Source organism: Callorhinchus milii, unplaced genomic scaffold (assembly GCF_018977255.1).
Source record: "Callorhinchus milii isolate IMCB2004 unplaced genomic scaffold, IMCB_Cmil_1.0 Scaffold5, whole genome shotgun sequence".
NCBI lineage: Eukaryota > Metazoa > Chordata > Chondrichthyes > Chimaeriformes > Callorhinchidae > Callorhinchus > Callorhinchus milii.
This window is the reverse complement of record NW_024704746.1, coordinates 9102711-9118582: the sequence shown is the minus strand read 5'-3', so window position 1 is coordinate 9118582 and position 15872 is coordinate 9102711. Positions and strand designations below refer to the sequence as shown.

Below are 15872 nucleotides of genomic sequence, written 5' to 3'. Positions count from 1 at the left end.
GGTCATTCAGCTCATTGTAGAGTTACATTGCAATGGAGGACGAGAGGGCAGGAGAAGAGATAGGTGGAATCAAATAATAATAATAATCCTTGCATTTTATATAGTGACTCATCAGATCGTTGTGACATCTCAAAGCGCTTCACAGAATATACTGTACAATGAATTGATTGTGTATTTTGTGGGTGAATGTGGCAACCAATTGTGCACAGCCATATCCCACAAACAGACATGGATTGAGTAACCAAATAATTACCCCTGGAACCGATCTGCCAGCGACTAACAACTGGGCTCCTAGATACTGCTAGATTAACAGATGCGTGTGGAGTAAGGAAACTCGCCTAACCAATTAGGTATAAAAATGGAGAGTTCAATCAGGAACTGCGAGATGCAGAATATAGAACAAGAGAAAGCCTTCTAGCCTTATCAAGCTTTTAGCGTATCGTTCCACAGAAATCCAATTTGCACAGAATAACTTCTTCCCAGGACTCAAATAAGTACAGATAAATATTGCATAGTGTTAAACTGCATGTGTATGGGTGTGAGTACCCACAGGCTGGTGTGTGTGGCTCTGGACCTTACTAGCTCTCACACTGGGCCACAGAGGGTATCGGTTAACAATTCGTCATAACCACAGTATATTAAATAAAATACATTCTTTTAAAATTAATTCTCCTAAGACTCCGAGAGGAATAGAAATGAACATTAACACATAGAGTAATGATTTGGCCACAATGCCAGAGTGTGCTGCACTTCAGAAGCTACAGATTGCTCCACCGACGGCTCTGCACGGCTCAGAAGGGAAATCTGTGAAGGCCAGACAGCTCCGTGCGTCCTGAAATGCATGTAATGAAGTGTCCAAAAGTGGTGTCAAAATCATAAATGAAAAAGTGCAGACCTGGCAACCCAACGCACCAACCACTAGAGAGGCTGAGAAACTCCACAAACCTATAGCATTAAGTAGGAGGCAGGCAAGTGAACACAAGATTCGAACATTGAGAGACTGCAGACTTTGCATTGGGTTTTGATATAACCATGATCTACGAAAGATATCCCTTGGCATTATTTCCTAAAATAAATCTATCTAATTTACTTTTTGAAAGAATCAACCTTTTTGTACTTCCAATGTCTCCCGAGGGAGCCTGTTGCCATACATTTACTACTAGCTCACTGAAATAGTGTTTCTCAGATTTATTTCGAATTTACCCCCCTTCAATATAACATAATTTATATTTACATTGCATCTTTCACACCAGGAGGATATGGCAAAGGGCTTCAAGCTGGGGAAAGGGAGGGAAAGCTGAGGAGGGTGAGGGGAAAGGAAAGGGGAAAGGTGATCAAAGGCGGAGTCCAAAAGAAAGGTTTTAAAACCTCTGATCTAATAACAAGGAAAATTCCTCAGCATTTTCAGAGCCATGGCCCTGTGCTGGCAAACTGCTACTTTTACGGGTTTAATTTTGTTTTATCATTGTCGCTAGAGGCTAAAGGACAAGAGCGTTCTGGCAGAATTGGACTTTTTGTCGAGACTTAGGCAAGATTGCAGCATGCAGGGTGGTGCACTTTGCACAGCCACCAGGCTCTTGTGAGAGGGTTTTTATTAAAATGAGGAATCTTTGGGGGAAAGGGCTCCAATCGACCACAGTGCCATCAAATGCTGAACAGCACAAGCTTGGGATTTACACCACAAGTTACCAATGAAGGACTCAATAGCAAAACAAGACCTTGGTCACAAAACATGTACAGTAGGTGGATAATAAGGATAATTAGGACCTGGACCGTTATGGTTAGAACTCTGGCCTCGCAAGCAATTCTCAGGCAGGGCAAAATCTTAGGCACATTTACTTATGCCATACATCTCTGTTTACCTAACAGTAAGTAGGAACCCGGTAGTTATTAGCTGCTACTTTCACCTACAAAATACCCTGTTTCTACTCCTTACAAAATACACAGTTTCTACTCCTTATATGTGAGACTCTGTGAGATGTCCTCCCTATGTGAAAGGTGTGGTATCAAATGCAAGTATTATTATTTTTAAATTAAAATATTTACAATAACTTAGCTGTATAATTGACTAAGTTAGAAATTGTAGTGCTACAATCCTGCGCTAATAAGTGTTCATGATCTGGCAGATATGTGTGTGATTCCTTCCCCGCCCCCCACCTTTATTAGCCATTTAATGACACAAAGTCCTCACGTCGGGAATCTGAGCTCACAGTCTTGGCTGACACTCTCTCCCTCGCCTCCAAACTCTCTTTTTCTCCAGCTATTTGTGTTAAACAACACCTCCCAAATCCATTCCAAAGCTCTCCAAACATACAATCCCAGGATCTTCAGCAGTGCATAAGATCTGGCTGCCCAATAGCTCCTGCCAAAACAGGTGCAGGGAGGATTTTTCCCTTGGCCACAATAAATATTTCGATGGCATTAGCAGTAATGGTATGCTTCTCACTGCCCAGTAAGTAAATTGCCCTTTGCAATGCATCATCAATGAAGCAGACACAAAGGTTACCTTGAGCACAGGTCAACCAAATGACTAATACTGGAGAATAAATATGATGCATACAATTATGTTTTCATGCTATGTAAATACAAGAAGGGAAAACCCTCCAATTGATCTCTCAAGATTCACAATTAGCTTACAACATTGACTTGCTCTGGAAGTTCCCCCTTAGCATCATGTGTCTGGAATGGAAGTTTCGATTTAGCAATGTGACCCTGGAGGATCCATAAGATGAAGACTCTATCACTTGACTGAGTGTCGCAGCACATTTGCATTCCTGTATTTACACCTATGCCTTTGGCATTGAAAGAGGCAAAAATGTCAAGACAAACAGCAGCAAAGTTTCCAGGTTCTTTTTTGATTATTATTCAATTCAGTCCAGCTTAGACACTTTTCTGAATCGTGCTACATTTCATGTACAATCTATAGCACTGAAACAGGCCATTCAACAACAACAACAACAACAACTAGCACTGCCTGAAAAGGAAGTGGAAAGAGATTCAATAACAACTTTGAAAAGGGAATTGGATAGATACTAAAAAGGAAAAATTGTAAGGATATGGGAAAGAGTGGGGGAGTGAGACTGATTGGGTAGCTCTTCCAAAAAAATGGCACAAGCACAATGGGCCGAATGGCCTCCTTCTTTTCTGTAATATTCTATGATTTTGTGATTCTATATAGCACCCTTCACACAGGGTAGTGTCTCAGAGCTTTTAGCAACCCAGTTAGTCCATGCCAGTGGTAATATTCCACACAAACATCCTAATTCACTCTTCCCCAAACCCTCTAGTTTCTTCTCTTTCATGCATCCATCATGCTAACTTCTTAAATGCAGTAACATTTTCTGCTTCCCTTAGTGGCTACTTTATATGTATGCTTCTTCTTATGGACTCCCCAGCAAATGGAAACACACTATTTATGTGCAAATTAAATGTTACTGACACAGCCACAGAGATTTTACCAGTTCTCTAAATTTTGGTAGCATTGTCTGCAACATACACAAGATAGACAGCACCTTACACATTAAAAACAAACGTCTGAAAGTGCTATAGAAAACAAAATCAATTGCAAAGGAAGTGAATGTTGTCATGCAGTCAAACACAGTAGTTAATTTGCAACAGAAACATCACAAGGAGCTGAGGAGTCAATTAATTTAAATGAAGAGCAAACACAAGTCAGAATAACTAGGTGAAAACCTCCACATTTCATTGAATGGGTGAGGGGGAGGGGGATCTTAATGGCTCTTTGAATCATAGCTTTTGACTGTTGTGCAAAGCTAGGCTGGGTGTGGTGGGGAGAGGACTTAAGCTTGGATATATGGCTGAGGAATTGGGTGGAATAGATGTTGACCAAGTTACTTTGAATGCCTGGCAAGTGAAACAATACTGTATTCATTGGAATTTCACAAACAGAAGAGTTAACTGGGATTTAAACCAAATGATTTCAAATGGGTTTCCTTAATACAGAAATTTGGGGCTGCTTGCTTTAAATCAGAAGTACATTAACCCCAAGAGTCGGAACACCCCTCAAAATAGATAATAATAATCCTTGCAGTTAGTGCCTTATCACAACTTCAAGACGTCTCAAATTGCTTTACAGAATATATTTAAAATTAATTGACTATATATTTTATGGGCGAAACGTGGCAGCCAATTGCACCCAGTATCCTACAAACAGTCAGAGATTGAGTTACCAAATTTTTATTGTTATTTAGATTGGATCAGAGGGAGTCAAACATAATAAGGAACTGTAAAAATGCAATTCTTTTGTTTTTATTCACCACAAAGTGCAACAGCTGTTTGATTTTTAAAGGGAAGACTCAACAACATTGCATTTGTATAGCGCCTTTCATGTCAGGTGGACATCCCAAGGCGCTGGACAGTTAAAGATTTGGACCCCAGCTGGAGTTTGGGATCAGGAGGGGTGGTGACCTAGGAGAGTAGGGGTAGGAAGGTGACAAAAGGTGTGGTCGAAGTTCAATTAATATTTCTGTTCAGACAATCGCTGAATGCAGCCTACTGGCTAGAACAGGACTCCACTAGGCTGATGAAATTGGTAAACTTCTGTTGGATTCCATTTAGCACTGTACACTCTTTAAGTGTTGGAATGGTCTTCTCTGCTGGACTCAGTCTCTACTTTCAACCCTAAACTGCTGAGCGCACTGCATTAACAGGAGATCATAGGAGTAAATGGAACGTTTTGAGACGTTTCAAAGACTTGATAAGTCTGCAGATAACACTTCCCCATATGTCTAAATGTTCTTGGTTGTTGTGTGTGTGTGTGTGTGCGTCTGAGTGGGGGGATGGTGGGGTGGGGGGTGTCTGGCTGGAATAAACAAGAAGTGTAATCTGACAAAAAACAAGAAACAGAGAGCATCTATGGTCATTTCAAGCCTAAACATGGCAAATATTAACTAGCGAGGAAGGTACATGTCTCTCTCCCGCCCCCCACCCCCACTCCCACTCTGATTTGCAAAATCCAGTTACATCGCATTCTGCGACGTCTTAAAAAAAAGCAAATTGCACCAAAGGCAAATTACAAAATAAGCGCACACATGATCCACATCGACATGTCTTCAGCACACACTTTTGTAAAGACTTCCCGGACTGTGCTGTTGTGCAGTACACGAGATGATTTCACAGTAATTGGGGAATGGAGCAATCGGACTGCTAAAACCCAATCCACCTCAGACTAGACAAGCGAATAAATCGAAATAGCAAATCAACCCAAGCAAGGGAGTAAATTCCTCCAACATCCCCTTTTTCTTTTGTTTTGCTTTTTTTTCTTAAGAAGAAACAATCTTACCAAAAAAAAAGTTTGATTTATATATACATTTATATAAAAAAAACAAGGTTTGCTGGTTGGGGGGTGGGGGGGGTGGGGGTGCTGAAGGAGCACACTTGCACAGATAATATCAGAAACTACACAAATATTTGTTTACAGTTTAAAAGGAGACACGTGTGTGTGTGTGTGTGTGTGGTGGTGTGGTGGTGGTGGTACAAATTTGATTTTCCTAAGTATTTTGGGGGGGGAGGGGAGGGGTAGGACAGTTATTTCAGCAGATAGTGTACGTGGGCTGTTAGAATATATGTGTGTGTGTGTTGTTGTTGTTGCATTTCATTGCAACATTGAAGCTGGCAATGTGAAGAGTCACATTGGAGATTGGGTCTCCAAACAACTCAGTAAATACCCCCAACATCCCTCTGATTGTTCATTCCATTCTTTTCAGGTTAAGTTTGATTTATGTATATATATATTATATTTTTTTTAAAAAACGCATACGGTTAGTGGTGGGGGTGTCAATGTTCTTGGTTGTGTGTGTGTGTGTGTGTGTGTGTGTGTGTGTGGTGGTGGTTAATAGGGAGAGAGGAAATAAACAGGAGGTGTCACAGCAGCTCGGTTTGGGGGTTGGGTGTGCAGTGTGGCCGCGTTACAGTACAGCAGCCGCTGCGTTTCAGCACCAACTGCCCTGGACAGCGAACAATAGACGGGCGGCCAAACCCTCACAGCCATCAGCTGCTTCACCCTCTGCCTCCTGTCCTTGTGTGTGTGTGTGTGGGGGGGGGGGGGGGGGGGGGGGGGGGGGTTGGGGTTGGGGGGGGGGTGTTGGGGTGGGGGTTAGATCTAAACACAGCTGCTTAGAAACACCAGTCGTGATGGTTATCCGTATCAATAATAATCAGGACGATGGGTGGTTATTTTTTTTGGAGTGCGGATAATAATGAGAAATACCAGTGGCGATCGTTAATGAATCAATCAATCAATCAATCAATCAATCCATCAATCAATCAATGGATGAATGAATTATTCATGATTATTGCTAATTAATTATTATTACCAACCACTCACAACAACAACCGACCGTTCGAATCATTATTATTAATATGAATAATGATGACCACTGGCGTTTCGAAAGCACGTTATTGTTGTTGTTGTTGTTATGATGATGATGATGATGAATAAGTTATTATGTTCATATTATTATTAATAGCAACAACATAAGAATTTGCAGAGGCGAAAGAAGACCAAGGTCTGTCCAGTTCGCCTTCCACCATCCCCCCCCCCCCCCCCCCCCCCCCCCTCCGGACAGTGGTTATAGGTACATGTCATAACAATTAATAATAATAATAATAGTAATAATAATAATAGTAATAATAATAATAAAAATAAATAAATAAACAAACAAACAAAAAAAAATCGGTTACTTCTAAGAGAACTGCCATTGGAAAGGATTCATTGATGAACGAGTTATCAATGAATGGATGAATAATAATAATGATAATAATAATAATAATAATAATAATAATAATATGGATGGATGGATGGATTAATGGATGAGGATGAAATAATGTCTCGATGGTCGGAGGATGGGGGGGGGGGAATGCCATCTTACCGAACATCTGGATGTGCCCTTTGGTGATGGGGTTGAAGCTGCCACAGGCCAGGAGGATAACGTGGGTTTTATTTGGCTCCGCCATCCCTGCGAAGCAGCCGCTGTCTCCTCTCTCTACACTGTGCGGTCGGTGGTCGCTGTTGTCTGCAGTAAGAAGGCGAGGTTCAGACCAGCGTCACCCACTGATCAGATTATTTTCTGTTTCGTGTCCCCCGATTGCCTGCTCGCTCTGGCTCTTATTTATTTATGCAACACACACACTCACACACACACCCTCCTCTCCCTCCTCCTCCATTAAAAAAAGAAATGCAACTCCATCCCCAACTCCATCCCTCTCTCCCCCACTCCCCTCCCCCCCCTCCCATCCACTCCACCACCAGTACACACACACACACAACACACACACACACACACACCCAACCCCACTCACCCACCTCCATCCACGTCTGTGCCTGACGAGGATGCGTCTAAATTGTGTGCGATGTCTTGCCTACGACTTTGCTGCAAAAAAAACGCACCCAGTAGCTTTTTCCCCGCAGAGAGAGAGAGAGAGAGAAAAAAAACACAAGAGGAACTGTGCATTTACACTCCATATGTGACGTTCACTTGGTGTTCAGCGCAAGGCTTTCCCCACTGGATTGAGTGCAAAATTATTATTATTATTTTGAGGGATTATTACCAATCCCCACACCCACCCTCTTTAGAGACTAACAGCTGGGTTCCTACTTACTGTATTATACTGTACGTATGATTTACTGGAAAGTGTAGTGACTGTGTATTTTCTAGGCAAACAAATACCCTCCCTTGTAAGAAAATAAAGCCTTGCCTTAGGTTTGCCAAATAATGTTACCATCAGTAATTGAATTGATCGGGTGCTCAGAATCAAAATGTAGCAATAAAAAAAAATCTCACCACTCAGCATTAAATGCAAGGTTTATTATTGTTACTGAGCCAAGACAAAACTAGGTACAGGAAGCCCGGATACAAAATCAGAGTGTCATGCAAGCTATTAATCTGATCAGACCTCTTTATGACTGTACACACCATTTAATTGTGCTGTTACTGGTATTTTTCACTGCTGTTTCACCTTGGGAGTGGCGGATGCATGGCTTAACTGATAAACGGGTTAATATTTTACATAAAGAATAATAATCCGTGTGTTTTGACATGGCGCCTTATCGCATCTTTGAGACGTCTCAAAGCGCTTCACAGGATATACTATAAAGTGAATTGACTCGGATAACTTGTGGGCAAAACGCGGCGGAATAAATGAGTGACATCTAAAACGTTATATTTTCGAAGCGGGCTTGTGAAACGTCGAATGCTAGACAGACATTTAAACCATGTGATTGCTTGGGACAGTTCCTTTCAGACGTGTGATGGTCAGGGGATGGTGTTGCAAGGTACATAAATGGTTAGCAAAGAACCCTGCCCGTGTGATGAAAGGAAGCTAACCGGGCTTCCAATTCCTCATCGGTCTGGCGATCTGGGGAGATTAACCTGGAGATCTTGGATCTGCTGTTCATAACCTGCAGCCTGGATCATAAGAGATGTGTTGTTCAGATCCGAGGAGGCTACATTGCAATGGGCTCAGGTCTTTACATTGCCATTGGAAGTGTTCCATATGATATATAAAGGGGGGAGGGGGGGGAACAGGACACGTGTGAGAACAACCCAGTGAAGTGGCACAGGAGGAATTACCATAAAACGCTGCAAATCAGAGGGCTGTCCAAAATTAATATTGTGTTTGACGTCGGCGTTTTTCTAGTGAATCTTTCCCAAGAGGGAGGGTGGATTTTTTTTCACAAAATAAACCTCTGTGCGTGCGTGTGTCTTTGCGTATGTAAAAAAAAATACTGATTGTGGCAAAGGGCTGCCCAGAATCAGCAGCAAGTTCTCTTTTATCTTTTAAGAACGACACGCAGCAGTTAAATAAAGTACGAGTGAGGTGCCACCAAAGGCAGAGTATTTTTTTNAGAGACATGTGTAAATACCAGTTTTAATAGGCAGGTTTTTAACTCTGTGAGTTCCCTCTGAAGAAATCTTGTGTTTAAGATGATCCTCAATGTTTTTATCAATAATAATCATTGCATTTGATATAGCGCCTCATCGCGTCGTTAACACATCTTGAAGTGCTTCACAGGATATACTGTGGAGTCCTGTAGCTCAGTGGTTAGAGCACTCGCTTTGCAAGTGTGAGACCTGATTTCAATTCCAGGCAGGACGAAACCTTGGGCAAGTTTTCTTACTCCACACAGAGCTTAATAATAATCCCTCCAAAACAAAAACAATAATAAATTTTTCATTTTCAATCTACGACTGTTTGTGGGATATTGCTGTGCGCAATTGGCTGCCACGTTCGCCCACAAATATATAGTCAATTCACTTTACAGTGTGTTCTGTGAAGCACTTTGGGACGTCCTCCCGACGTGAAAAGTGCTATATCAAATGCAAGGATTATTATTATTATTATTACTGTCAGGTGCAGTGACTGTTTATTTTGTGGTTGAAAAGTGGCAGCCAGTTTTCACACAGCATTGTCCCACAATCAGCAACGGAGTGAGTGACCAATTTTATTTGGGGGATTTGTTGGCCGGGACACTGAGAGAAACTCTGTGGGATCTTTAAGGACCTTAGCTCTTCGGGACGCTACCCTGCCTGAAGGGCGCTATATAAATGGAAATTGTTGTTGTTTAACATCCACCTAAATAGGCAGACATGACCTTGGTTTAACAGCTCATCTGAATGACGGAATAGAAAACGTGATACATACATGAGGGAGAAGTGAACAGAGGTCTTTAAGAAGAGGGTGTTAGAAGGGACGGAGGCTTATGTGGAGTACAAACACTGGCACAGACTCATTGGGCTGAATTACCTGTCTCTGTCCTGTGCAATGTATTTAAACATGTATTTCAATTGGAGGCAAAGCCATACTATTTTTGTGTGTGTTTCCCAGCCAGTGTGCCAGATTAACAGGAAGCATTCCTTTACGAAAAGAAGACTGTTGTGGAATATCATTTCCATTTTTTTATTGCTTTCCAAAAATGGAATGTCAAAAAATAAAATCTAGAGTGCAGTTAAACACATACAATTGACACTTAGATAGCGCCTTTCACGTCAGGAGGCTGTCTTAAAGTGCTTGATGTAATTCTCTCTCCTAAACCCCTGTACTACCTTCTCCCTTATGTATGCATCATGTTTCCTCTGAAATACACAAATTCTTCAGTTGAACTGACATTGCAATGAAGTCCTGTAGCTCAGTGGTTAGAGCAAGTGAGGCAGCCGATTTGTGCACAACAATGTCCCACAATAGCGTTGAAGTGAATGATCAATTTTATCTGGGGGATTGCTGGCCAGGACACTAGGAGAATCTCCATTTTTTAAAAAATAATTCCATGAGATCTTTAAAGTTCACCTGAACAGGTAGACAGGACCACGTTTAACATCTCAAATGAAGCATAGCACCTCTTACATGCAGCACCTCCCCAGCACTGCATTAGAGTGTCAGACGAGGGCTTTGAGTTCGAAATTACTTGGTGCAGTTGCAGATGAAGAATGAGCTTTATCTGCAACTTGGATGAAGGCTTGTAGGTAGTCTTGGAACTATACTGTAGTACCACACCATGTATTCAGGAGAAGAAAGGGAAAAGAGAAATAAAAATCTACTCTGAAAGGTAGTGCAAAATGTAGATAAGAACAGGTTCACAGTGACAATTTAACTCGACCTACTTAGAACAATACACCACAGCTAAATACTGGTGCAGCAACATAATTTCATTTCATTAAAGTCAAAAACTCTTTGGAATTGCTCATTTGATATTGAAGCAACAGCATACAATTACAATAGCTAATTTGCCCGTGTCACCTAGGAATATTCAACAATAGTTCATAACTTGTTCCTCTATTTATAATCCATTGAAATGATTTATTGATTATTTTCACAGTGATTCAGTAGGATAATCTGACCAGTAGAGTGTGAGTAAGTTGTTTGAAATGTAACAACATGAACTCCCACAGAAGGTCTGAATTTTAAGTGACGCACGTGGCATTGAGGTGTTGAGAGCAGTGACTCAGTCTCAGGTTAAGAAAGTAGATGATGCTGGATAATGCTGCCTGAAAACCTTGGCCCCGCGGTGAGATGAACTGTCATCTGCGATGCAGCAAGATAACCCAAGGCACAGTGCAGAAAATATATCAGTCACAATGCAACTGAAATACAATACATTCAGCTGCTCTGAACGTCATTGTATATCATAAATAGAGAAAAGGATTTTTTTCAATACTACAAATTCTGATACAATCGGAAAGTGCATAAATTATTTTAATGGGCTAAAAAGCTTCATCTGAACATGATACTGACAGGATGAGGCATTAATCCAAGGTCCCTGTCCGCCTGTTCAGATGGACATTAAAGATCTCATGACACTTTTCTAAAAGGGAAGGGAGTTTTCTCCTGGTGTCCTGGCCAGCAGATAAAATCCCTCAGCCATGAAAATTTAGTTCATGACTGATTATGGGCCATTGCTCAGTCACTGCACTTTATAATTCATTCTGTGAAGCATACTTTGAGACGTTCTCCCATGTGAAACATGATTAAATATGATTATTATTATTAATATGCAAGAGTATTATTATTGCAGTTTAGATCACTCCGTAAAGGTAGTTTCCAAATGTTTTTCACTGATGGGTCAGCCAGACCTATAATACTGCCACTTTACTCTTGAATGGATGTTACTTTTCTTAGTATATTTGAACTTTTCAAAATAACTACTTCTGCAGGAGATAGACATTTTATGCACTGGGTACCTTGTCAAGCCATTTCTGAATTGTCTTATTAACAGTCCCGTTTGCACTAATAATTATAGGAAATGTGTGACAGACTGGTTCCGTGGTAGCACTCTCGCAATGTATTACGCGAACCAGTGTGGTAGGGTGAAGGTTGTGGATTCAAGCTGAAGTTGGGAATTGGAATTACATAGTCTAAATTAACACTCCAATGCAGTGCTGGGATTGTGCTACATCGTTGAAGGTGCCATCCTTCGGATGAAATGTTAAACTGATGTCCTGTCTGCTTGTTCAGGTGGACGTTAAAGATCCCATGGCACTATTCGAAAAGAGAAGGGAGTTTCTCCCGGTGTCTTGGCCAAGAATCCCCCAAATAAAAAATTGGTCACTCGCTCAATGGCTGTTTGCTATGCGCAAACCGGCCAATGGGTTTGCCAACAAAATACACAGATATAACAATAATACAATAATAAAAAAGTCCTACCTGAATTTTTATTTAGTAGGATTGATGGGCTTGGATCGAGTGTGTTATTTATCCAAACTCCTCTAGGCAGGTCTGCTATGAGTAGGTTGGTCTATATATATGGTCTATATATGTCCCGTTTGGATACTCTTAAACATGGTGATGGGTTTAATAATAATAATAATCCTTGCATTTGATATAGCGTTTTTCACGTCGGGAGGATGTCCCAAAGAGCTTCACAGAACACACTGTAAAGTGAATTGATTGTATAGTTGTGGGCGAACGCGGCAGCCAATTGCGCACGGCAATGTCCCACAAACAGTCGTAGATTGAAAAATGACCAATTTATCATTGTTTTTGGTTTTGGAGGGATTATTATTAGGCTCTGTGTGGAGTAAGGAAACTTGCCCAAGGTTTCGCCCTCTACCTGGAACTGAACCCAGGTCTCTCACTTGCAAAGCGAGTGCTCTAACCACTGAGCTACAGGACTCCACCCACTGAGCTACAGGACTCCACCCACTGAGCTACAGGACTCCACAGTTTCCGCAGGTATATCAAAGAAAAGGAAGGACGTGATAACTGAAATCAACTGCTTTACTACTTTGGGGGCGAATATAAAGTGACGGCAACGGGGGAAAGAAACAAATGTCAAACAAATTGGTATAATGTCACAACGTAATATTGGTCAAGGTCCCAGCCTGACCTCGCTGGAAACACTGTGGCAATTTGTAACTGGGCCACTAGATGGAGAACTGCACAGAAAATAAACCACACTTGGCCTTGAAGGGAGGAATATTCCAACTGTGGCCTCCCCAATACGTGTTACAAGGTTAGAATAACTTGTTTCAGTTTGCAGTTGAAGTGCCCTTGAATTACATCCCAGTACACCATCAGCTCTTGTTAATAAAGGCTTTGTGTTGACTGGGCCCTCAAATTAAGAAGGATCACACTCCAATCCATCTCTCTTCCCACTCTACAGATTTCATTGTGTATACATCACTTGCTGTTCCTTGGGTCGCAATCCCTTTGAATGCTGTCAATCTCACTCATCTCGGGATAGTAGTATTTTTATCTCTGGGTCAGAAGTTTGTGGTTCAAGCTGCCATTTGGGGATAATTGCATTTGATGCAATGCCTATAATGTCAGCATATCCAAGCTCTTCACAGTTAATTGCTGTGAAATGAAAAGATGGTGCATTTGAAACACAACATCCAATTTGCACACAATGCCCACAAACTACCATGAAATGAACAATTTTATTTGGGGATGTTAGCCAGAACACCAGGAGAAACTCCTTTCTCTTCTTGAATAGTGCCATGGGATTTTTAACATTCACCTGAACAGGCAGACTGGTCATCGGTTTGATGCCTCATCCACTGACATTGGAAGTGTCGGCCTAAACTATGAGCTCAAATACTAATAATAATATTAATCATTGCATTTCATGTAGTGCCTTTCAAGGGAGGACATCCCAGTGCATCACAATATTTACTGTAAAGTGGAGTGACAGTATTTTGTGGGTAAATGTAACAGCCAATTTGCACACTGCAATGTCCCACAAGCAGCCATGAACTAAATGATCAATTTTATTTCGAGAACTGTTGTACATGCTCTGCGCAATTGGCTGCCTGTTTCACCCACAAAATATACAGTCAATTCACTTTACAGTATATTCTGTGAAGCACTTTGAGATGTCTCGAAGACCTGATAAGGCGCTATATCAAATCTAATGATTATTATTATTACTACTATTATCTTGATGATTGTCAGACAGTGCTCTGTTGCTAAACGTGCGTGCAAATGGTTTTAAATGACATTGTGTTCGGATTAAAAAGAAGCTCATGAAATAAGGCCCCAAATTTATTGGATCTACGAAACATCCTGGAGCATAATTGTAATGCCAGATGGTTTTTCCGTGTTCATTAAAATGTACACAATGTAAATTACCTGTGCTCAATCAGTGAGTAATGAATGATGCTGCTACCTCCCAATACCTCCTGCCCATGGAGGTGACTGAGCCAGCTGCTGTGTCTTGATTAGCTCTGAGCCCGAGGACAGGTATTGTGACAGATGAGAGCTTTCTTCAGGCCAAAAAGCCTGTTGTCACCAAACCAAATATGCAACCCAAATGTCACCATCCTACCCTCTAGCATCTTGTATTCAGCTGTTCAGTAATACCATTCAACAAAGCATAACCTGTCCTCTATGGATCAGATCCCTGCTGACACAACGAGGAAGGGGATACCTTCGCAATCTGAGAGAAGCAACATCTTAAAAAAATCATTAGAGAGAAAGTCATATATATGCATCATTTATTATGTATGCTTCATGGATTATGCATGTGTTATTTATTCTGGGCATCATATAGCATTTAAACCAATATTGTGCAAGATTGTACATCTCAATAAATAGGGACACAGGACAGGAAGTCATTCAATACAAGGCTTGTTCGGAGTAGAGAAGACCAATCAACCATGAGCAACTAGGTCATTCAACTCTCGTTAACAGGAAAAATCAAGATAATAATAATAATCCTTGCATTTGATATAGCGCTTTTCACGTCGGGAGGACGTCCCAAAGCGCTTCACAGAATAAACTGTAAAGTGAATTGACTGTATATTTGTGGGTGAACGTGGCAGCCAATTGCGCACAGCAATGTCCCACGAACAGTCGTAGATTGAAAATGACCAATTTTTTAATATTGTTTTTGGTTTTGGAGGGATTATCATTAGACGTGTGGAGTAAGGAAACTTGCCCAAGGTTTCGCCCTGCCTGGAATTGAACTCAGGTCTCTCACTTGCAAAGCAAGTGCTCTAACCACTGAGCTACAGGACTCCACAAAGATTTCATTTAACAGCTACAAGCCGTGTACAAGTCCACTATTGTATATGTTTTTACATGTGTCTGATACTATCTGGAGCTCCACAAGGGGCGGATCTGGATTTACCTTATTAGCTTGTTGCAATTTCACAGCAATGCAACTATTTATTAAGTGAAGGTTGTACACAATTTCAGTTGCTAAAGTAAATTCAGGTCAAATAGCATTTCAAAGAGAAGTTAAGCATAATATTTCAGGCACAAATGGATATATATTTTAGTGTTCTCCCGAGAAAAACACAGTCATTTATTGTTTTAAAAATGCATGTTTGTTCAGGGTAGCAAAGGGCAATTTTGGGACAGACACCAGGAAATATTACACAGAGGTTAATTAATGACTGGAACAGATTACTAGGAAGGTTGAGGAGTCATTGGTTTCACCAGAATGTTGGATTCATTCAGGGAAAAGCCTGTGTTGTAATGGGAAGATAGTACACTGGGTCATGTGGAAGGATATTAATAATAAAAATAATAATAATAATAGTATTTTTGTTTAATATAGCACTTTGCATATCAGGAAGATGTCTCAAAGTGTTTCATAGGATTGTAGGGTCAATTTGCCCCGAGCAATGTCCTACAAATAGCCATGAAGTGAATGGCTGATTTTATCTGTCGGACTGTTGGAGACCGAAACACCATTCTCTTTTGGATAAAATTAGATTAAAAAGGCCAAATAAGTTCTCTGTCTAATTGTCTCTTGCAATGACTGAAATTTGCAAGAGGGAATTGAAGCTGACTTAAATGCTATTGGATGAACAGGTAACTGGGTTAAGGTAGAACATGTGGAACTGATGGGTGATTTTAATTTGATACAAGACTAAATAATTGGTTTCCATTTTGAAAATTTTGAATGAAGA

The 15872-nt window shown here is 40.9% G+C and overlaps 1 protein-coding gene across 1 annotated transcript in view; it reads right to left on the bottom strand.

Moving 5' to 3' along the window:
* nmnat2 (nicotinamide nucleotide adenylyltransferase 2) overlaps nt 1-7421 on the bottom strand; it is a 38746-nt gene extending 31325 nt beyond the window's left edge. Inside the window, exons 1-2 of the mRNA XM_042335512.1 lie at nt 7325-7421; nt 6891-7034 (exon numbers count right to left, since the gene is read on the bottom strand). Coding sequence (XP_042191446.1) covers nt 6891-6975 — 85 coding nt within the window. The 5' untranslated portion in view covers nt 6976-7034; nt 7325-7421. The remainder of the gene's footprint in view (nt 1-6890; nt 7035-7324) is intronic.
* Nucleotides 7422-15872: the final 8451 nt, after the last annotated feature.